Here is a 22,915-nt window from a genome sequence, read left to right as displayed (position 1 = left end):
CCCACGTTGGCCCACAGGGCTCGGCCCCTAGAGAGTTGGGTGGGATCCACTCCGTGGCATGACCCCTCAGCCCGCCCTGTCAGGCCCGGGGCAGCTGAGTTGCAGCGTGGAGGCAGGCCGTGGGCATGGTGCTGTCGGGTCTCGGGTGGGAGCAGGGAGCCACGGCTGGGAGCTGACGCCGCTGCACCCTCCTGCCCTGCAGGCCTTGCAGAAGTTTTCCGAACTGTTCCAGCTCTCCCCATGCAAGGAGGCCCAGCAGCCCAGAAACCAGCCCAAGAACCGCAAGCCGGCGATCCTGCCAGGTAACACGGTGGGGCCGGGCCTAGCCTGGGGCACTGTGTGGGCACCATGGCCCGGGAGCCCGCAGGGACCTGGCTTTCCCGAGGCCCTGGCAGGTGTCTGTGGAGACTCGCAGCCCAGGGAGTGCTGTGCCTCTCAGCCCTCCCAGCCCCTGTCCCCGGCTGGGAGAGCTCCCAGGCAGTCCTCTGCCAAGGGCGCCGGCCAGATCTCTGCGTTCATGGCCCAGCCCCGCCCAGCATCCACCAGCTGGGACCCTCGCCCCGTGCCACCAGCATCCTGCCCCTGCACGGTGTGCGCCGAGCGCTGAGGCCGTGACACTGGAAATGGAAGGGGTCTGCTCCTCCGCAGCGCCGCTGGGCCAGGCCCCAGGCACAGGCCCTGTGAGCTTTGGGGGGCTGGGCGCAGCTGCACACGGTGCTTCTCGGCCCACGCCGGGGGCTCCCGCCTGGGTGAGGTGCCTGTGTGCAGACCGCCTGGCTCAGACACGCCCTCTCTCCTTCCATCCCCTCCAGCGGATTGCAGCCGCCCCATCCTGATGTCCTCCCTGAAAGCGGACGGCTCGCCCGGGTACATCAACGCAGTCTTTGTTGGCGTAAGGCTCCGTCTGGCCCGAGCGTGGGCGCGAGCAGCGAGCCCCCGGAGCTCCCCAGCCCCAGCCCTTAAGACTGTGTGCCAGGGCACCACCTGTACCCGTTGGGGCTGCCGAGCACCAGTCTTCCCTTGGGACTCCCCCACACACCGGCCTCGGCACCAGGAGATGGTCCCCACGGATCAGCTTCAGTCCCCTGCACCGCATCCCCTCCCCCTTCCCCTCCCCCAGCCCAGCTGTGCCGCATCCCCTCCCCCAGCCCAGCTGTGCCGCATCCCCTCCCCCTTCCCCTCCCCCAGCCCAGCTGTGCCGCATCCCCTCCCTCTTCCCCTCCCCCAGCCCAGCTGTGCCGCATCCCCTCCCCCTTCCCCTCCCCCAGCCCAGCTGTGCCGCATCCCCTCCCCTTCCCCTCCCCCAGCCCAGCTGTGCCGCATCCCCTCCCCCTTCCCCTCCCCCAGCCCAGCTGTGCCGCATCCCTCCCCCTTCCCCTCCCCCAGCCCAGCTGTGCCGCATCCCCTCCCTCTTCCCCTCCCCCAGCCCAGCTGTGCCGCATCCCCTCCCCCTTCCCCTCCCCCAGCCCAGCTGTGCCGCATCCCCTCCCCCTTCCCCTCCCCAGCCCAGCTGTGCCGCATCCCCTCCCCCAGCCCAGCTGTGCCGCATCCCCTCCCCCTTTCCCCTCCCCCAGCCCAGCTCTGCCGCATCCGCTCCCCCTTCCCCTCCCCCAGCCCAGCTGTGCCGCATCCCCTCCCCCTTTCCCCTCCCCCAGCCCAGCTGTGCCGCATCCCCTCCCCCAGCCCAGCTGTGCCGCATCCCCTCCCCCTTTCCCCTCTCCCAGCCCAGCTGTGCCGCATCCCCTCCCCCTTTCCCTTCCCCCAGCCCAGCTGTGCCGCATCCCCTCCCCCTTTCCCTTCCCCCAGCCCAGCTGTGCCGCATCCCCTCCCCCTTTCCCTTCCCAGCCCAGCTGCTGCATCCCCTCCCCCTTTCCCTTCCCCAGCCCAGCTGTGCCGCATCCCCTCCCCCTTTCCCTTCCCCCAGCCCAGCTGTGCCGCATCCCCTCCCCCTTTCCATTCCCAGCCCAGCTGCTGCATCCCCTCCGCCTTTCCCCTCCCCCAGCCCAGCTGTGCCGCATCCCCTCCCCCTTTCCCTCCCCCAGCCCAGCTGTGCCGCATCCCCTCCCCCTTTCCCCTCTCCCAGCCCAGCTGTGCCTCATCCCCTCCCCCTTTCCCCTCCCCCAGCCCAGCTGTGCCGCATCCCCTCCCCCTTCCCCTCCCCCAGCCCAGCTGCTGCATCCCCTCCCCCTTTCCCCTCCCCCAGCCCAGCTGTGCCGCATCCCCTCCCCCTTTCCCCTCCCCCAGCCCAGCTGTGCCTCATCCCCTCCCCCTTTCCCCTCCCCCAGCCCAGCTGTGCCTCATCCCCTCCCCCTTCCCCTCCCCCAGCCCAGCTGTGCCGCATCCCCTCCCCCTTTCCCTTCCCCCAGCCCAGCTGTGCCGCATCCCCTCCCCCTTCCCCTCCCCCAGCCCAGCTGCTGCATCCCCTCCCCCTTTCCCTCCCCCAGCCCAGCTGTGCCGCATCCACCCCTTTGCCCTTGGCTTCCTTGAGCGGCCCTGCCCCACAGCGTGAGCCCTGTCGTTGTGTCTGGGCTGGGGACCCTGGCGGCTCTGGCTGGGGGCAGGAGGGACTCAGAGCCTGAAGCTGGGCTGGCCCCCTTGGGCTGGGGGGAGATGGTCCGGGGCAGCATGGCAGCCTGTGTGTTCCTGGGTTTGGGTCACGCTTCCTCTCGGCAGAGCCCCTGGCCAGTCCCCTCCATGGCAGGGCTGGGACCAGCAGCATGGCTGGAGGGGTGAAGGCTCTGGGTAGTGCCTGAAGCAGGGGAGTTGGCTGGTGGCTCCCACTTGGTCTGTCTGTCTTGCAGACCTACGCGGAAGAAGACAACGTCATCGTCACCCAGCTACCGCTCAGGGAAACGCTGGTGGATTTCTGGGCCCTGCTCTGGGACTACACCTGCACCGCGCTGGTCATGCTGAACCGCATCGAGGAGTTGGACCAGGTCAGCCCTGTGCGCCCTGCTGTGATCTCCCCTGCACACACGGGGCCTCCTCCGGGCTCTGCCAGCCCTGGGGCATGAGCATCTCGGAGCAGGGCCCTGGCACACCCTGCTGAGGGTCGGGGTAGCCAGCTGAGGGCTCGTAGCACAAACGGGGGTTGGAGGGGTGTCACGGCGTCCCCGGGCGATGCTCTGGAACTGCTCCCTACGAAGCCAGGCAGGACTCCGGGGAAGTCTCCTCTCGGGGAGCCACCTGTCTGCAGGACACACAGCTCCCCCGGCTCCACCTTCCTGGGTCTGACCTCGGAGCATTCAGCCTCCTCTGCCCCTCCGTGCGCTTCCCACAGCGAGTCCGCCCAGGCGGGGTCCTGGGGAAGCCAGAGGGTCCTGCCCCCCAACTCCGCAGTCAGACGGGACTCTCAGCCAGCCAGTAAAACAGAAGGTTTATTAGATGACAGGAACATGGTCTAAAACAGAGCTTGTAGGTGCAGAGAACAGGACCCCTCAGCTGGGTCCATTTTGGGGGCAGTGAGCAAGACAAACATGTCTGCACTTCACTCCACATCCCCAGCCAGACCCAAACTGACTCACCCTCCAGCCCCTCCTCCTCTGGGCTTTGTCCCTTTCCCGGGCCAGGAGGTCACCTGATTCCTTTGTTCTCCAGCCCTTTAGCTCTCACCTTGCAGGGGGGAAGGGCCCAGGCCATCAGTTGCCAGGAGACAGAGTGTCGGACATTTATGTACCCTGGCCCTTTGCTCTGCAACAATTTCACCCCCTTATCCCACCACCTAGAGACTTAAGAACTGCATAGGGGAAACTGAGGCACCCCTACAGTATTCAGAGGACACATTAAGAACAGTCCCACTTTGTTACAAGGGGTCCTGATCCGAGCAGCTTAGTTGCTGGAGCTTGAAGGAGAACCCCCACCTCCCTTCCTCACCACAGTGACGGGGTTTCCCTCCCTGCTGTGGGGCTGTCTGCCCACACTGTAGCCTCCAGAGCTGCCTTTCTGACTCCCGGTGGGACAGATCCAGGCTAGGCAACGGAGGGTGCCAGGGATGCTTGGGTGCTTCCGGGAGGGCGGGGGCAGTGGTGTGTGGAGTGGGGTTGGGGATGGGGGATGGTGTCTGTCTGTCTGTCTGGCTCTGGGGCTCTGTTGCTTACTCCCCTCTCACCATCACACACTGGCACCGTCTGCAGAGAGATGGGGATACGCCGTGTGTCTATGCGTGTCGGGTGGCTGCAGCCTCCCACTTCAGAGGGGGCGCTGTGCTACCTCCCGCTCTGCTCCCCCCTGCCGGCAGGGTGCCTGGCATGGAGGTGTGGCAGCCCAGGCTCCCCCGCCATCCATAGCCCGTGCTGCAGCTCCCCGGCCTGCCAGCCACGTAGAAGAGCCCGGCTCGCCTCCCCGCTGCCCTGTGTAACCTGAGCCCCGCCCGGGGCGCCCGCCAGTCCCCAGCCCCGAGTGGAGCTGCACGGTCCCAGCCCGTGGAGTGGGACCCATGGTGGTGCACATCTTGGCCGGATTGCTGAGGTTGCAGTTGCACCTGTGGACCCTGGCTAGAGCCGCCAGTGGTTCCTGCAGCTGTCTGAGTGTACATGCGTGAGGACACCAGGCTGTGTGTGCCCTGTCTCTGGCCGGGCCAGGCTGTGGGCACATGTGGGGGTGGGGGATGCTTTGTGCATCAGAACACTGCTCTGTGTGCCGGCGTGTACATGGTCCGTGCGTGCCCCGTGAGCACATGTCTGTGAGCAGGTCCGTGTGTTCACTCCCCAGACATACCTGGCGTTCTGGCCTGTGCACGGAGAGGCCTCTTACGGCCGTTTCCACGTCGAGCTGATCTCAGAGGAGCCAGGAGCTGGCTTCACCATCCGCACACTCGCTGTAACCAACAGGCAACAGGTAGGCCCTGCCCCTGGGATGGTCCTGGGTCTTCCTCTGAGATCAGCCCTCAGGGCCCTGGTCCCCGGAAGAGCCCGAGGTGGCCAAGCAGGGCTCCCAGGTCAATGGAGACCCAGCTCAGAGCTGAGTTTCAGGGCTAGCTACTGATCCGACCACCGAGATCAGAGACACTATCGCTGCCCTGAGAGGGTGAGCCTCGCATGGCCGGGGCCCTGGGGGACTCCAGGTGGGACCCTCGGAGCAGGGCTGGGCCCTCGCCTGCCTAGAGAGCGATCACTGCCCCTCAGAGGATGGGACTGGGCGGGGAAGGTGTTGGTGAGTCCCGCCTTTCAGAACCGTCCTCTGCGAAGGGCAGCCCAGCAGCCAGGCTGGAGAGAAGGCAGGGCCCACAGACAGTATCGTAACTTCCAGCTGTCCTGCTCTACTCGGCCAGGGGAGGCCACGGCTGCAGTCCTGTGCCCAAGTCTGGGCACCCCACGCTTTGGGAAAGCGGGGGGGGGGGGGCAAGCTGGAGGGAGGCCAGAGGAGAGCAACACACATGAGAGACAGTTGAGAAAACCTGACCGGTGCGGGAAGATTCGAATAACTGGGCATGTTCAGGGCTGGGGAAAGAAAACTGGGGGGACCTGAGAACAGTTTTCAAATGCTATGGGCTGTTATACAGAGGATGGGGATGAATTGTTCTCCATGGCCACTGGAGGTAGGACAGGAAGTGATGGGCGTGATCTGCAGCAAGGGAGCTGTCCATTAGCTATTAGGAAAATCTTTCGGACTCTCAGGGTAGTTAAGCTCTGGAAGAGGCTCCCAAGAGAGGTTGTGGGATCCCGTCACTGGAAGGTCCTAGGCCAGGTCGGATAAACCCCTCTCAGGGATGGTCTAGGGTAACTCGGCCCTGCCTCAGCGCAGGGGACTGGACTTGGCGGCCTCTCAAGGTCCCTTCCAGCCCCACATTTCCTGGAGTCTGGTTTGTGGCTCTGTGGTGGGCCGGAGCCAGGCTGTTCAGAGACGCAGGCTGTCACCATTGGGAAGGTCGCTCCCCCAGGTTTGCATGAGGGTCTGACACGACTTAGGCCCTGTCCCAGTCCCATAGCTCGTCCTCGGGCTGGGGGGCCAATGGCTGAGCTTGTGGAAAGGTCTGTTGGCATGTAGCCCCCTCCCCTCTCTGGGGCTGCCCCCTTTCTGCCCATTAGCCTTCCCTGAATTTCCCACCAGCCTCACTGTGAGGCTTTCCTTTCTGCCCGAGGCTGACTCTGCTGCGGTTCCTCCCCTCCTCACCTGTCTCCTCACTAGCCCAAGAAGGCCGCGCTGGAGATCAGGTTCTGGCAAGTAGACGACTGGCCCATGCAGCAGCGACTCCCCCCATGCCCTGCCACCATCATCAGCTTGCTGGGGGAGGTGGAGCGGAGCCAGCGGACAAGCCAGGACAGCCACGTTCTCGTCACTTGCTGGTGAGTGAGGGCTCTGGGCCAGGCAGCCCTGGTGCGACAGGCTGGCTCTGCCCGGTGCGGAGTCGGCGAGCATAGCAGGAGCTCACTCCCAAGCCCTGCAGCAGGAGGTGGCTCAACACAGCGGGCGCTTGGCACGGACTCTCCCGGGTGGAGGCTGGCATAGACTGGGACCGTCGATGGCTGTGGAACCCTTCTGCCAGGTGCAGCTGGCAGCAACCATAACCAGGGCTGGGTTCAATACCTGGGGGTTCCTTTCCATCGATACAACACAGAACCGGCTCGAGCCCCCACGCAGTGACCTGGGACAATTACACCCCACCCCAGGCGCCTCTGAGAGGCAAAACTTCCCCTCTCACAAGCACAGAGTCTGAGTGTAGCAAAGAAACTTTTAAAGAAAGGAGGGAGGTCACCCGACATTAATTAGGGAAAATGCCACAAACAAGATTCATAAACATAAACTGTGAGCAGGACGCCCACCCAGAGTGTGTGGGGCAGAGCTTCCGCTTCATGTTTTTGAGATCTACAACCAACAGTTCCCTTTCTATGCCCCCCTCTGCTCCCTCACCACACCCCATTTACAAGGGTTGTCCTGGGTCAGTGAGGACCCAGGGTTCAGAGGCGCAGCTGTGTGAGTTCCCCTCCTACCTGGGGGAGAAGGCATCTGGCTTGCTCTGGCCTCTGAGCACATGCTCTAGTTGGCTGCCCTGCCAGCTGCTCGTTCTGCTCACCACTGCACCAGCCACTCGGTCACCAGCTGACTGTCAGTCGCCTTCTGCTGACACCTGCCTCTCGGCTGTGACCTTGGCACATCCATCTCTGAGTGATTGCCAGCTCTGTGCAGGCTGCCCCATCTCAAGGGATTCCAGCTCTCAGTGGTTTTAGCTCTTAGCAGGCAGGGCAGAAACACAGTCCTACTGCAACCCGTTCCAGCTCTGACTGGGCATTTAACAGAACAAAGAGGCGCCTAGCAAAGCCTATTTAGCTCTATTCTTTGAACAATGGAGGGAACAGGTTAAACCAGTCCAGGGACCTTTAGGGAGAATCCAACCCCCCCTGGCTGGGACACATGTGCCCACCCCTCTTACTTTCATGGGGATCTGGCATTCGAGCCCCTGGCTTAACAAGGTCCTTTCAGCTGAGGGCGACCTCCTCATTTGGGGCAGGCTGAGCACAGCCCTGCTCCCCTTTACTCATACAATAAAGACAACAACATGGATAACAGCATTTCACTCCTGCTGCATTCAGTACTAAAGTGATTTGTAACCCAACAAAAGCCATCGTTGATCACTTTGAGCAACATACCTCTGTCTGCCAGTGTAACGATGCGGCCTTTGGCGGGACACTACTGAGAGTATCAATTCAGGACAAATTGCTTGGAGCAGGGCAGTTATAGCCCAAGGCTGGGGTTTCTCCACCTCTAAGGTACACCAAACCAGCCAAACAGAGCGGACTTCAGTTTTACCCCACCGGCTAAGCAAAAGTCACACAAGCAATTCCCTTAGACACTCCAGTTCCCCAGTATCATCACCAGCACCACTTCGTATGGGGATGAATGATTATGAAAACCAACACCCCAGTAAAAGAAAAAAGGATCCCAAAGGACCAAGCCCCAGACCCAGGTCAATATACAAGTCAGATCTTACCCACAAATCACACTGTTGCCAATCCTTTAGAATCTAAAATCTAAAGGTTTATTCATAAAAAGAAAGAAATATAGATGAGAGCTAGAATTGGCTAAACGGAATCAATGACATACAATAATGGCAAAGTTCTTGGTTCAGGCTTGTAGCAGGGAAGGAATAAACTTCAGGTTCAAATCAAGTCTCTGGAGAACACCCACAGCTGGGATGGGTCATTCAGTCCTTTGTTCAGAGTTTCAGTTTGTAGCAAAGTCCCTCCAGAGGTAAGAAGCAGGACTGAAGACAAAATGGAGAAGATGCAGCTGCCTTTTATAGTCTCTTGCCATGCGGCCTATGCTTCCTTTGTTCCAAACACAAGCTGCCCAGCACATGGCTTGAAAGCCTCAGAGTTCTGTCCATCGGCAGGTCCCTGCATGCCTTGCTGAGTCGCAGGGCGTGTCTGCCTTCTCTCAATGGGTCAGGTGTGTAGCTGATGGTCCCTAATGGGCCATCCAGCAGGCTAGGCAGAGCTGACACCAAACTATCTGGGCTGTCCCCCAGAAGCACAGCACAAGTTTGAAATACAGACAGTACAGAGCCAATACTTATAACTTTAAATACAAAAATGATACCTGCACCCAGATAGCATAATCATAACCAGCAAACCATAACCGTGTCTTAGACACCTTACTTGACCTCCTTTGTACAAGATTTGGTGCCACGACAGGACCTTGGTTGCAACAATGATCTATACGGCCACGATTCATGTCAATAACATCACAGCTGGATACCTAGGAAGAGTAGGGTGTTCATGTAAATACAGTCTGGTCCTGAGGTCTCTCCCCCACACCCACCCCCAGCCATCTGTCAGGGGAGAATTCATTCAGATCCTCCTTATAGTTGATAGACCCTTGAGCTTCCAGGTCCTCGTCAGCTGGAATGGCCTCTCTACAGCAGACCCATCTCTGCTCCCGCCCCTAGGACTCGCACCCAAACCACCCAGCACAGTGCCCAGGGCTGCCTTCTGCGAGCCCCCTGGCTGGCTGGCTGGCGGGAGCATGCAGACCGGGCACCCCTGTCCGAGACGTGGCAGCCCAGGCTGCCCCGCCCCAGCCACAGCCCGGGCTGCAGCTCCCTGGTGCACCAGCCACGTAGAACAGCCACAAGTCTGGCCACTGCCAGCTCGATGCCATTGGGCGACTCCTGGCCTGCACCGATCTGCACTTCCCTTCTCCCCCGCAGGGACGGTGCCAGCCGCTGCGGGCTCTTCTGTGCCGCCACCTTCCTGTGCGAGCAGATCCGCAGTGAGGGGCTGCTGGACGTCTCGCAGGCGGTGAGAATGCTGAAGCGCCGGCGACGGCAGATGATCAAGGACGTGGTAAGTGCCCCAGCCTGGCCCAGAGAGGCCGGTGCTCCTGCTGCCAGCCCCAAGGCCAGGAGCCACAGCTCAGGCAGCCCCAGGGACTCCCCAATCGACCTGGGGACAGTCACACAATCAACAGTCCTGCCGCCCCTGGCGTCCCGTGCGCTGCTCTCAGTCGCTCCCTCCCCGGCTCCTTGGGCCCAGGCTGATTCCAGAGCTCCCAGAGCGGGAAACAAACCCCAGCCCCAGCTGCCTCGGCGTGGCGGGGGGAGAGAGACCTGCGGCCTCTTGGGATTGTGCTTCACGTCAGAGGCTACGGTGATGGGCTCTGTTAGAGCCAAGACAGCACGGCAGGAGTGGGAGCTCCTGCAGGCTCAGGCTTGGGGAGGCTGCGGCTGGGGGCCGGGCTCCTGCCGCGGCTGGCTCAGGGAGGCTGCGGCTGGGGACCGGGCTCCTGATGGAGGCTGGGTTTCTGACCCTAGATCTGGCTGGGGGGACACACCTGAGCATGGGTCACTAGGAGCTGCGAGACCCGCAGCCAGCCCTGCACAGCGAGGAGCGAGAGCAGGGGCATGTGCGGGTGGGTCTGGGCCTGTCACCTGGGGTGCTGACGTGCAGCCTTCTCTCCCCAGGAACAATACACATTCTGCTACGAGTTAGCCCTGAGCTACCTGGACTCATTCAAAATCTATGGGAATTTCAAATAGAGGCGAGCGAGGGACCTTCTCGAGTCGGGACCTTCTCGAGTCGCAACCTTCTGCTGCTGCTGCTTCTCGTGGCACCTCTGTACTGCTCTGTGCCCGGGCAGAAGCCCGTGTCCTGGGGAGCGAGCCAGGGCCATGGAAACTGGCAGAGATGAGAAGGGCCCTAGTGGTGCCGGCTGGGACGCTCTGGACTCCTGACACGCCGTACCCTGGAGCCCATGCTGCTGGCTGAAGCAGACGGTTTCCTCTGGGGCTCATTTCCAGGGAGTGGGTTGGATGCTCTGAATCTGTTATCCCAGACTTTGTCCAGCCAGGGACTTGGGTGGTAACTTACCTGGAGCCAGAGTGCGTGTGCATTGTGACTTCTCAGGGGTAGCCAAGGTGTCCGGGGGGAATCAGTACCACTGCTCACAGTGGGAGGGAGCCCTGGCCATGCCCACCAGGAAAACTCTCCCAAAGTCCCGGCTGCTGTCAACACGAGCACTCCACTCTGGGCTCCGCGAGCCCTGTGCTTTCCCTCTGCAGGCTGGTAATTCACACACCCTGCCCTGTTACACTCACAGGCCTGATCCCGTGTCTCCTGGACACCAGCAACACACACCGATCTGCTGCCTTGTGGAACGGTGCCCTCGCTTTGCCAGCTTCACCTCAGTTCAACCCACATTGTGGGTGTAGCCCAGCCTGTCGTCTTGTAAGCAAGGAACACGGTCCAGTGCTGGGGCAGCAGCTGTTCCAAGGAAAACCCAGTCCCCCAGAGCCCTGTTTCTTGCCTCATTGTCCTTAGTTATCAATTCTGTCAAAGCTCAGACGCATTAATACGCTTCCAGGCCGCGCTAGGGACTAAGGTTGCACTTGCCTTCAGGCACTGCCCAGAGGCTGGGCGCTGCCATTTGAACAACTTGGTATAAATGGGACAAGTTTAAACATCAAAAGCAGCCGATTAAAGCTCAGTTTAAAGCTCTCTTGCGCCACGTTTCCTGGGCTTACAGGGCGAGCCCACACCTGGCTTTAGCGACATCCAGCTTGGGATCTCGCTAAAGTGTCGCCTGAACAAGTGAACCTTCAGTTATTGCTAGGAACAAGCCAGAGAAATCCAAGTTCTGACCTGAAATCTCATCACCCGTCCTTTGGCCTGTGAGCTGGGGCAGGGGAGAGGCTCCCTGCAGGGCGTCAGCAAAGCTCAGAGATCTGCCTAGTGCCAGCAGGGCTCTAGCCTGTCTCCGGGCCGGGAGGAGGCAGCTCTGCACTGGGCACTGACCAGCTGGCGTGCAGCTTTCAGTGCACGGGTTCTCTGCTGCTTCGCGTGGGTGCAGTGGAAGGTGTCGGTGGGTAACGACTCTCCTCGCTGTGTCTTGTTGCCGGGAGGGTCAGCTCCTTCCCTGGGCTGTGGGTCAGAATTCACCAGACCAGCACCTGGGACCCCCCTTTTCAGCAGTGTCTTTTAATGCTCCAAAGTTCCACCCTGGTTCGGTGCTGAGATTCTTCGATGCTCAGTGAGCCAGAAGGTCCCTTCTAGACCCAGGTAATTGTTTTTTCCCCTCGGGTGCCGAACAATTCCTACCTCTGCTCTTGTGCACCAATCGCTGCGCGAGACACCAGACACAGATCCCCTCTAGTTCCTTGTCACGGAGTCCCTGGGCGATGCTCTGGAACTGCTCCCCATGAAGCCAGTCAGGACTCTGGGGTAGTCGCCTTTCTGTGAGCAGCCTGTCTTCAGGACACACAGCTCACACAGCTTCCACCTTCCTGGGTCTGACCTCGGAGCATTCAGCATCCTCTGCCCCTCCGTGCGCTTCCCCCCAGCGAGTCCGCTCAGGCGGGGCTCCTGGGGAAGCCAGAGGGTCCTGCCCCCCAACTTCGCAGTCAGACGTGACTCTCAGCCAGCCAGTAAAACAGAAGGTTTATTAGACGACAGGAACATGGTCTAACACAGAGCTTGCAGGTGCAGAGAACGGGACCCCTCAGCTGGGTCCATTTTGGGGGGCAGTGAGCCAGACAACCCTGTCTGCACTTCACTCCATGTCCCAGCTAGCCCCAAACTGAAAACCCCCTCCAGCCCCTCCCCCTCTGGGCTTTGTTCCTTTCCCGGGCCAGGAGGTCACCTGATTCCTTTGTTCTCCAACCCTTTAGCTCTCACCTTGCAGGGGGGAAGGGCCCAGGCCATCAGTTGCCAGGAAACAGGGTGTCGGCCATTCTCTGTGTCCAGACTCCTGCACACACCTGCCCTCTAGGGCTCTGCAATGATCATACACCCTTACCCCACCCCCTAGATACTTAAGAACTGCCTAGGGGAAACTGAGGCACCCCCACACTATTCAGAGGAAACATTAAGAACAGTCCCACTTCGTCACATTCCTACCCCAATTACATCCAGTACCTTTAATTTCACACTCCCCGGGGGGCACACAGGACGGGGGAGGACCAAGAGCCGAGCCAGAGGGAGTGCTGGAGCGCTGATTCACAAGACAGCCCGACGCAGGGGTTGAGTGAAGGGGGGGGCGTTGGATTTCTTGGGGTAACGGGGATTTGCCCCATTTGACATTCACTTTTCTGGGTCTCATAGCAAGCTCTTGCTAGTTGGGTTAACGCCCACAGCTCCCATGCGCAGTCCTGGCCCCGTGTTCGCGCACGGGAGACAACAGGGCACCCGGCCCAGGAAAAGGGGCAGTTAGCCTTGCCTGGGGCCGGCAGGGCTGCTCAGGAGCTGGCCCAAGAGAGACGGGAGGCTGCCCCACAAGTGACTTATGGAAGCTGTGGAGGGAGGAGCTCACAGCTGGGGGATCCCCAGACGGGACCAGGGAACGGTGTGTTTGAACCTTAGCGCAGTCAACGCTCCCACGCGAGACGCCCGCCTGGCGGGATGGGCCTGTGGAACCTCATGGGCTCGAGCTCCAGGGGCAGCGAAGGGTTTGGGTCGTGCATGGGGGCGGGGGGGGGTTTGCTGGCAAGCGTCGTCGCTACGGCCAGCCAGACGGGCAGCGGTAGCGGTTCTGACACCTCCCCTTCGCACACGCTGGGTCCCTCTCACTCCGTTAGCCATCGCTCCAGCTCCCCGGGCATCTCGCTGCTTCTCCTGACTGCCCCCAGCTCGCCCCAGTAGCCGGTCCCTGCACCGGGCGCCGTAGCCTGGGTGCAGCCACACGAGAGGCCGGCCTCTCGCGCTCGGCAGCATGACACTGCAGCAGACGGCCAGACACGGTCATTGCTGCTGGCAGGGGCGGGAACTGCCCAGCCGGAGCTGGGACCTCCTGCTGCAAGGGCAGCAGCCCTTCCCCACGGGCTGGCTCCAGCAAACAGGGCCTGGGGCCTGCTTCGGCACCACCTGGGCCCGGGGATGTGGCAGCGTTTCCTGCCCCTCTGCACTGGGTGTACAGTGGCGCAAGGGGCTGGCTGGTGAGGAAGTGGGCACACAGCTGGGGCCAGCGCCCTGGAGGGGAAAGGCCCCGTAGCCCCTTCCCAGATCCCTCAGCTCCTGCATTTCCTCTCTTTACTCAGACGTGTTCCTCGGCGCCCGGCCTGGCGTGAGGAAGCACCAGCACTGAGCTGTGGGCCCTTCAGGGCGAGCAGAACCTCCCCATCCCCTGGAGCTCAGGGGCCTCTGTTCATCCTCCGATCCCCGGGGTGGGCCCCGGCTGCTCTGCCAACGGTGCCGAGGGGAGCGGGGTCCTGGCGCTGCTCTGCAACAGGCAGCCGTGCTGGGGGCTGCGTGTGCAGAGCCAGGTCTGGGTGTCACGGAGTCACCGCGGAACGGCTCTGGATGAAGTTAGACGACTCTGGGCCAGCGTCTCCCACCAGGCACCTGTCCTGGTCACCCCAGGAGCTCCCTGCAGCGAGTCCCCCTGGTCGGGACTCCTGGGGAGCCTCACACCTGCACAGCCCTCCTCCCCACTACAGCTGTTCAGGTAAATACAGGGCCGCGCCCTGCCCTGGCCCCACTCGCGGAGCCCAAAGGGGGGACTCCTTGCAGCATGGCGCTGCGCCATGTCTCTGCCACGTGTGGGGCAGCGGGGGGTGTTCTGGGACTTGGGGCACTTAGTGGGACCAGCAGAGTCGTAGTCGGCACCCATCCCCCAACCCCCGACAGCTGGGGACCCTGCAGGCGGGGCCCTGGGTGCAGCATGCCAGCCAGAGGCTGTGCCGGTCCTACCTGCAGCTCCACGTGCCGGCGTCTGGATCGTGCAGTAAACGTCTGGCGTGTCCCGGGGCTGGAGCTCTGGGGGCGGGAGACGCAGAAACACGCTCACTGCGCTGAGCGGGCAGGAGGGGGCCGGAGCAGGACGCAGACAGGAGAGGCGAGATTCGGTGGCAGCGTGTGGCTGGTGCCCATCCTTGGGGGGGTGGGGGGGCATCACCCTGCTCCCCATGGTCCCTGGTGTTCCTGGGAGCTAATACCGGTGGCACTGGGAGAAGCCTGGGGAGAGGAGCTGCCTGGAGTACAGCGACCCTGGCAGCCAGCTCCCGGCCCAGTGGAGACGCCCAGAGCTCCTGCCAGGAGCATCGACCAGCCGCCTGCCCCAGAGAGAGGCGCCGAGGGTGGCCAAGTGCTAGTCAGCGTTAGCCATGTGCTGCCAGGGCATGCTCCAGCAGGTGCCCTCCAGATGCAGCAGGGTACAGGGGTCTTCAGAGGATCTGCGGCCTGGGTCTGGCCCTTAGCCACCACCCACGCCCAGTAATCCGGCGGACCAGGGCAGACTGTCCCCTGTCGGGGCAGGAGGAGGCCAGGGCCAGCCCGCCCTGCTCCAAGGCCTGGCCCCTAAGCAGGTAGTTCAGGGAAGGATACCCAGACCCAGCTGGCACCGGGGCCAGGCACCGAAGCCAGGGGACCATGCACTGTGGGTTATAACGCTCAGGAAGCCTGGAGCAGGGAACTTCAGGGAAGAGCCCGCGATAGACCCTGGGTGCAGCGGGCTGGCGACACCAGCCAGGGCTCAGGGAGGAGGGCTGTGGAGACCCTGGCCCAAGGCAGGAATCTGAGCCCCGGGGCTGGGCAAAGGTCCCTCCAGAGAGGTGTGGGGTGGGAATACCCCTGGCAGAGCTCCCCCCGGAGAGGGGCGGGAACGACCCTGGAAGAGCTCCTCCCGAGGAGCCCCATGTTACTAAATCCTGGGGCAGGAGCCGGGAGAGCTCAGGCAGGCTGACGGAGCCGCACCGCGGCTGACATGCTCCGGAGCTGCTCCTTAGGGCACCGGCCAGCGCCAGATGGCTCAGGGGTAGCTGTAACCTCCCCTGACTCCCCCTCCTTATGGGGAGCTGGACTCCCGGCCCAGGGCAGGTGGGAGGTGTGATGAAGCAGGACTGTTCTCAATGTTTCCTCCGAATATTGTGGGGGTGCCTCAGTTTCCCCTAGGCAGTTCTTAAGCATCTAGGTGGTGGGATAAGGGTGTATGATCCTTGCAGAGCCCTAGAGGGCAGGTGTGTGCAGGGGTCTGGACACAGAGAATGGCTGTCACGGAGTGTGGGGGAGTCCAGGCCCTGCACCCCTCCTCCTGGGATTCACTGAGACTCTCAGCCAGCCAGTAAAACGGAAGGTTTATTGGACCACAGGAAAACCGTCTCAAACAGAGCTTGTGGGTACAACCAGGACCCCTCAGTCAAGTCCTTCTGGGGGAGCAGGGAGCGTAGACCCCAGCCCGGGGGTTCCCTGCGTTCCTCCACCCAGCCCCAAACTGAAACTAAACCCCCGAAGCAGGCTCCCTCCTGCAACCTCTGTTCACATTTCTGGGCAGAGGTGTCACCTCCCCCTCCCCCTCCCGGCTCAGGTGACAGGCTCTCAGGTCTCCCATCCCCAGGGCACATTCCCAGGTCAACACTCCCCCCTCCCTGCTGCCTCACAATGGCCGACACCCTGTTTTCTGGACCCTGATGGCCTGGGGCCTTCGCCCCTGCAAGGTGAGAGCTAAAGGGTTGGAGAACAAAGGAATCAGGTGACCTCCTGGCCCGGGAAAGGAACAAAGCCCAGAGGAGGAGGGGCTGGAGGGGGTTTTCAGTTTGGGGCTGGCTGGGACATGGAGTGAAGTGCAGATGTGGTTGTCTGGCTCACTGCCCCCCAAAATGGACCCAGCTGAGGGGTCCTGTTCTCTGCACCTACAAGCTCTGTGTTAGACCATGTTCCTGTCGTCTAATAAACCTCTGTTTTACTGGCTGGCTGAGAGTCCCGTCTGACTGCGGAGTTGGGGGGCAGGACCCTCTGGCTTCCCCAGGACCCCGCCTGGGCGGACTGGCTGGGGGATGTGCACGGAGGGGCAGAGGAGGCTGAATGCTCTGAGGTCAGACCCAGGAAGGTGGAAGCTGTGTGAGCTTCTTGCCCTGGGGACAGTCTGTTCCCAGAGAGAAGGCTCCTCCAGAGTCCTGACTGGCTTCATGGGGAGCAGTTCCAGAGCATCGCCCGGGGACTCCGTGACAACTGGTGGGAGCGGTGGGATGTACTGCACCCCATGGACGGCGCTTCCTGCAGTAAGTGACTGGGGAGCAGTAAAACGAAGAGGGATTGACGAGGACCAGGCGTGCTGAAGGCTCAGAGAGGAGCGGTTTCGGGGGCGGTTAACCCCTGGGAGTGTGTGACCAGCAAGAGGGATTGTGCAGTAATGGGATCCCCCTGGGGACTGCGGTGGTCACGGGCGGAGGAGCCTGCGGCTTGGCCCTGGGAGAGAGAAGGATTTTTGCAGTAACAGGGTCCCCCAGGGGATTGCAGCGAGCGGTCCCAGGGGCGGAGGAGTCTGCAGCTCGACCCTGGCAAAGGGGGTGACCTCAAGAAGGGCTGGCACACTAGGGGTTCTCCCTGGAAACCGTGGGGAGCTGAGAGCACACAGGCCTGTGAGTCCACAACAACTTGGGAAGAGCGGAGTGATGGCCTGTCACCGTCTCCTTAAGAAGGACATTGTAACCCTGTGCAGAAAGAGAGGGTTGAGCGTTGGAAAGTTCACCAAGGCACAGTTAATCGTGCAGCTGGAGGAGGATGACCGCTCTAAGGAACAGATTCCTGACCCCAACTGGGGCTATAGCAGGATCTGGGAGCAGCTGGAGTGGGAGCCAGGCATCCCCAAGACTCCTGTCCCCGACCAGACGGGGGTCTTCACGATCGGGTTCCCCATCGGGGGATCGGAGACGGACGGGATTGGAGCTGAGTCCGAGAGAGCAAGAGGACTGTGAGAGACAGCGAGAGCCCGAGAAAGGGCTGCAGAAGCAGCAGCAGCATGAACTGGCGGTGGTGGGGCGGAGAGGCCTAGGGGACCTCCCCGGGGTGAGTGGGGATAGACCCCGGGGGGCCAGTTCCGCAGGGAACCTCGAGAGTAAATTGCTGCCCCTGGTTAAGGAGGGGGGGATGTGGATGCCCACCTCACTGCCTTTGAGCAGGCTGGAGATTTGAACCAGGGGGACCTGCGGAAAAGCCCCGGTGTCTAGCTCCCTTGCTGGGTCCCAAGGCCACAGACTCCATCAGCCAGATGGGTGGGGAGGTGGACAGGCTCCTGTGACGAAGTGGGACTGTTCTTAATGTTTCCTCTGAATAGTGTGGGGGTGCCTCAGTTTCCCCTAGGCAGTTCTTAAGTATCTAGGGGGTGGGGTAAGGGTGTATGATCATTGCAGAGCCCTAGAGGGCAGGTGTGTGCAGGGGTCTGGACACAGAGAATGGCCGACACCCTGTTTCCTGGCAACTGATGGCCTGGGCCCTTCCCCCCCTGCAAGGTGAGAGCTGAAGGGTTGGAGAACAAAGGAATCAGGTGACCTCCTGGCCCGGGAAAGGAACAAAGCCCAGAGGAGGAGGGGCTGGAGGGAGTTTCAGTTTGGGGCTGGCTGGGACATGGAGTGAAGTGCAGACGTGGTTGTCTGGCTCACTGCCCCCCAAAATGGACCCAGCTGAGGGGTCCCGTTCTCTGCACCTGCAAGCTCTGTTTTAGACCATGTTCCTGTCGTCTAATAAACCTTCTGTTTTACTGGCTGGTTGAGAGTCACATCTGACTGCGAAGTTGGGGTGCAGGACCCTCTGGCTTCCCCAGGAGCCCCGCCTGAGCGGACTCGCTGGGGGGAAGCGCACGGAGGGGCAGAGGATGCTGAATGCTCCGAGGTCAGACCCAGGAAGGTGGAAGCTGTGTGAGCTGTGTGTCCTGAAGACAGGCTGCTCACAGAAAGGCGACTGCCCCAGAGTCCTGACTGGCTTCATGGGGAGCAGTTCCAGAGCATCGCCCAGGGACTCCGTGACAGTCTGGCTCACTGCCCCCCAGAATGGACCCAGCTGAGGGGTCCCATTCTCTGCACCTGCAAGCTCTGTTTTAGACCATGTTCCTGTCGTCTAATAAACCTTCTGTTTTACTGGCTGGCTGAGAGTCACGTCTGACTGCGAAGTTGGGGTGCAGGACCCTCTGGCTTCCCCAGGAGCCCCGCCTGAGCGGACTCGCTGTGGGAAGCGCACGGAGGGGCAGAGGATGCTGAATGCTCCGAGGTCAGACCCAGGAAGGTGGAACCTGTGTGAGCTGCGTGTCCTGAAGACAGGCTGCTCACAGAAAGGCGACTGCCCCAGAGTCCTGACTGGCTTCATGGGGAGCAGTTCCAGAGCATCGCCCAGGGACTCCGTGACACAAGGTGCTTGGTAAGGAAAGTTTGGATGAGCCTAGGCAGCCTTGTGAGCTGATGGCTGTGTCTAGTCAGCAGGGTGGGAAGGCGAGGAGAGTGGGAGATGAGTGTCCCTGGACCTTACCTGTTAGCTGGGTGGAGAATTGGGACAGTGAAGGAAACGTGCCTGTGTGTGTCAGGGGTATTGACTTGCCTGTGGAGGGAGCTACCCTGGTCTCCAAGCAGTTGTCTGTGACCAGCCTTGTGTGCTGGGACCAGGGGAATGAGATCCCAAGCTGTGTGTCTGGGAAAGGAGAAAGTGTGTCCAGCTCTTCTTTGTCTGTGGAGCAGACAGAAGGGGCCTTTCAGCCTGTGATGGTTGAGGGTCGTGCAGTTGTCTCGGAGCTGGTTCTGGATTCAGCTAAAGCCCAGGAAGGGAAGGGTCCTAAGTTTGTGTCTGCTCGGGAGAATGGGCCTGTAACTAGGTCGCATCCAGTTAGTGTCCTAGTGTAAGCAGAGTCAGGATGAGCTCCACCCTGACATCTGGTGGTGAGGTGTGGCAAGTTGTGGAAAAGAACTTCAGGGGCCGATCTCATTTGCATAGGCACACCCACCCCACCTAGAATGAGACCATAGCTGCCCAAATGGTCACTTTGGCTGCTGTGGGGTCCCCAGTGTCTCTGTTATTGGGGCAGGAAGAATAAATTGTTATTACCCTGATTATGGGAACTGTGCTTGGAACTGTACGTGGCCTTTTGTTATGATGGAGGGATTCACCATCAACTAAGTAGCACTCGCTAGGCAAGGGTCATGGGTTCCAAAACTGTGTGAATGGAGAGAGGCTGGGGACAAGTACTAATACTTGGTGGTATGGGCCCCTTGGTGTGGGCTTTACATGCTAATTGCATTTCTTCCTCTCTCCACTGTGGGATATCAGAGCTAATTTTGATTTCATTAGAAGTCTAGTTATAGGCTGCTGAGCTCACTTTGGGCTGACAGTGCACCAGCACTGGGGCTTCCCTACTACAAGCTGAATTCACCTAAGAGCTGAAATCACTGAGTGTTGTGTTAAGTAGTGGGGGAGCCTGAAGATATATTGTGGAGCAGTTCGACAGGGAGCAGTGTGTGGATGGAAGGAGTTCGTGGGGCGGCTGGCGGAGCGGAGTGCAGCTGAGCGAAGGAGTTTGTGGGGCGGCTGGCGGAGCGGAGCGCTGCTATGGAGCTATGGGGCGGTCAGCTTCAGATCACGTAAGGTGCCTCTTACCCCCATCCCATTTCCACCCAGGTTGGGAGGTAAAGCTCCGCAGATAAACTTTCGAACTCTGGGGCTGCCCTGACCAGGGACAGAGACTTTTGGGGCATTGGACTTTTGGGACTTTGGGTGATTTGGGGTTGCTGGACTCAAGAACCAAAGGGAAAAGGGCATGCCCCAATTTGCTTGGGGTGGGTTTTTGCTCATGGGTTGTGTTATGAATCCTGTTGGTGGTGTTTCCCCAACATAATGCCACATTGTTTCTCTCTGTTATTAAAAGGCTTTTGCTACACTCAGACTATGTGCTTGCGAGAGGGGAAGTATTGCCTCTTGGAGGCGCCCAGCGGGGGTGGTATATATTTGTCCCAGGTCACTGGGTGGGGGCTCGAGCCGGTTTGCATTGTGTTATTGGAATGGATCCCCTAGATACTGAACTCGGCCCTTGTTGCTGCCAACTCTGACGGGCAGAAGGGTTACACTAGCAAAATCCCAGAGCCCAGACAATTCTGGTGCTTGTGTTTTACCTGTTGCTAGTGTGTGGCTGGGAAAGGGTGTCGCAACTCTGTCTAATCAGGGTGAGATCCTAGCCAGGGCACAAGGAGATCATGAAGATGATGTGATTGTCTTACCGACTGAGGGTGTGGAAACCTATAGCAAGAAGGAAAAGATTCCTGAACTTGTGTGTGGCAAAGGGAAGGAGAATGCTTCTCACCTTTTATCTAGGAAGTCAGTCAGTTTGACTGAAAGGGGATTGTGTAGGAATCTCCCGGATGGGCCAGAGGTGATTCTGGATGTAAGGGAGACCCAGAAAGAGTCTGTTATTGCTCAGGAAAGTGTTCCTCTGGAGCAAGCCCTAGGTGAAGAGGGTAAGGGCAGAATTTCTGGGAGCGGTGAATTGTTGCATAGAAAAGCCCTAGGGAAAGGAATCCTCATGGAGTCTTTGCAAGCAGTTTACTGCAACTGAAGGGTGTGAAAGTGATTTAATCAAGAAAGTTTCAGTTCCTAACAGCCAGAAATTTTCTGTTGTGAATGGATCCACTGACTGTCCTGTTGAAGGATTCAGTGTGGAGAGCTTTGAGAAGGTCTCAGATGAAGTGAAAGCTGTTAAGAAAGTTAAACAGTCCTATAACCAAGTGGCTGTGTTTGGCCAGCTTGTTGGGGAGAAGACCCAATCCCAGTTTGACCCCCTGGGTTTTGGGGTGGCCAAAGGGCACGGGCCGCATAAACCTTCTCACATACGGCCTGCGAGTGCTATCGATCACCCCCGACCTAAGGGAGGGCGTGAAACTGGAAGGGCCTGGTGTAACTCCTACCAAGGAATGGGAGAGATGCTGGGGCATCCATGGGAACGTTGGTGGCTTCGAACTTCCCCAGGCCACCAGCTAAAGTGACCCTGCTCAGTTCAATCTCAAAGGGGGGAGAGATGTGACAAAGTGGGACTGTTCTTAATGTTTCCTCTGAATAGTGTGGGGGTGCCTCAGTTTCCCCTAGGCAGTTCTTAAGTATCTAGGGGGTGGGGTAAGGGTGTATGATCCTTGCAGAGCCCTAGAGGGCAGGTGTGTGCAGGGGTCTGGACACAGAGAATGGCCGACACCCTGTTTCCTGGCAACTGATGGCCTGGGCCCTTCCTCCCTGCAAGGTGAGAGCTAAAGGGTTGGAGAACAAAGGAATCAGGTGACCACCTGGCCCGGGAAGGGGACAAAGCCCAGAGAAGGAGGGGCTGGAGGGAGTTTCAGTTTGGGGGCTGGCTGGAGACATGGAGTGAAGAGCAGACGTGGTTGTCTGGCTCACTGCCCCCAAAATGGACCCAGCTGAGGGGTCCTGTTCTCTGCACCTACAAGCTCTGTGTTAGACCCTGTTCCTGTCGTCTAATAAACCTCTGTTTTACTGGCTGGCTGAGAGTCCCGTCTGACTGCGGAGTTGGGGGGCAGGACCCTCTGGCTTCCCCAGAAGCCCGTCTGGGTGGACTCGCTGTGGGAAGTGCACGGAGGGGCAGAGGAGGCTGAATGCTCCGAGGTCAGACCCAGGAAGGGGGAAGCTGGGTGAGCTGTGTGTCCTGCAGACAGGCTGCTCACAGAAAGGCGACTGCCCCAGAGTCCTGACTGGCTTCATGGGGAGCAGTTCCAGAGCATCGCCCAGGGACTCCGTGACACCGAGTCTGGCTGGGAGGGACTCGCGCTCCTTCCCCACGCAGCTCAGCCCCGTGGGTGGAGCCCAGGAGCAGGGGACGCGGTGGGTGCGGATGGCTCCTACCTGTGTACAGCGCCTCCCCGGTGTCCTTGGCAGGGCAGCTCGCCGAAGCCTGGCGTTTCCTGGGGACAGCGGGAGGGACGTCCTGAGCTGATGGGACGGTGCGGTTGTGGCCCCCCCATGCACCCGGCTGAAAAGGAGCACTGGGGGAGGGGGAGCCTCTGGGCAAAGGGCCCGGCTGGCTTTCTACACCTTGTGACAGCTCCATGCTGGGGCGTCGGGGGTCCCTGTGCTGGGCTGGGCAGCCGGGAGTCCCAGTGGCTGTGGTGGAGGACAGGGACAGACCCTGCCAAGCCCCTTGCTCATCAAATGCCCGTGCTGCAGTTGGGCCCATTGTGCACAGAGCTGGAGGCGTTAGAGGTCGAAATCCCAACACCCGTCTACACCAGGGCTGGCTCCGGCCCGGCGGGGGGAGCTGAGCCGCTAGCCGCGCCTGCAGGGATTCCTTGCCGAGCTCCTCGCGCGGGCACAGCCTGCAGGAGACGCGGCCGGCCCCAGAGAGCTCCCAACGCCCGCGGAAACCAGAGGGGCCAGTGGGTGTAACAATGCCCAGGGCAGGCTGGGCAGACTGGGCAGGGGGCAGGGTAGGCAAGGCGGGGGCGGGGTGGGTGGGGGCAGGCTAGGCAAGGCGGGGGCAGGGTGGGCGGGGGGCAGGCTAGGCAAGGTGGGGGGCAGGTTAGGAAAGGCAGGGGCAGGGTGGGCGGGGGGCAGGCTAGGGAAGGCGGGGGCAGAGTAGGAAGGGGACAGGGTAGGCAAGGCGGGGGGCAGGCTAGGCAAGGCAGGGACAGGGTGGGCGGGGGGCAGGCTAGGCAAGGTGGGGGGCAGGCTAGGAAAGGCAGGGGCAGGGTGGGCGGGGGGCAGGCTAGGCAAGGCGGGGGCAGGGTGGGCGGGGGGCA

The 22,915-nt window shown here is 60.9% G+C and overlaps 1 protein-coding gene and 1 long non-coding RNA gene across 7 annotated transcripts in view; one reads left to right on the top strand and one right to left on the bottom strand.

The window, feature by feature from the left end:
• Positions 1-10,931, top strand: part of LOC125636687 (receptor-type tyrosine-protein phosphatase kappa) — a 91,294-nt gene extending 80,363 nt beyond the window's left edge. For 5 of the 6 annotated variants that reach the window (XM_075128314.1, XM_075128313.1, XM_075128312.1 and 2 more), the window contains 7 exons: positions 203-302; positions 813-892; positions 2,802-2,936; positions 4,711-4,836; positions 6,127-6,284; positions 9,146-9,281; positions 9,899-10,931. In XM_075128314.1, coding sequence (XP_074984415.1) covers positions 203-302; positions 813-892; positions 2,802-2,936; positions 4,711-4,836; positions 6,127-6,284; positions 9,146-9,281; positions 9,899-9,973 — 810 coding nt within the window. In that variant the 3' untranslated portion in view covers positions 9,974-10,931. Of the gene's footprint in view, positions 1-202; positions 303-812; positions 893-2,801; positions 2,937-4,710; positions 4,837-6,126; positions 6,285-9,145; positions 9,282-9,898 lie in introns of those variants that run through there. The other variant, XM_075128315.1, reaches the window with a different exon arrangement.
• Positions 7,953-15,252, bottom strand: LOC142072088 (uncharacterized). The gene is made up of 2 exons (XR_012668341.1): positions 14,118-15,252; positions 7,953-8,694 (listed from the first exon to the last, which is right to left on the bottom strand). It is a non-coding gene; the product is annotated as an uncharacterized LOC142072088 (long non-coding RNA).
• Positions 15,253-22,915: the final 7,663 nt, after the last annotated feature.

Source organism: Caretta caretta, chromosome 5 (genome assembly GCF_965140235.1).
Source record: "Caretta caretta isolate rCarCar2 chromosome 5, rCarCar1.hap1, whole genome shotgun sequence".
Taxonomy (NCBI): Eukaryota; Metazoa; Chordata; order Testudines; family Cheloniidae; genus Caretta; species Caretta caretta.
The sequence above is the reverse complement of the archived record's forward strand: the minus strand, read 5'-3'. Positions and strand labels throughout refer to the sequence as shown.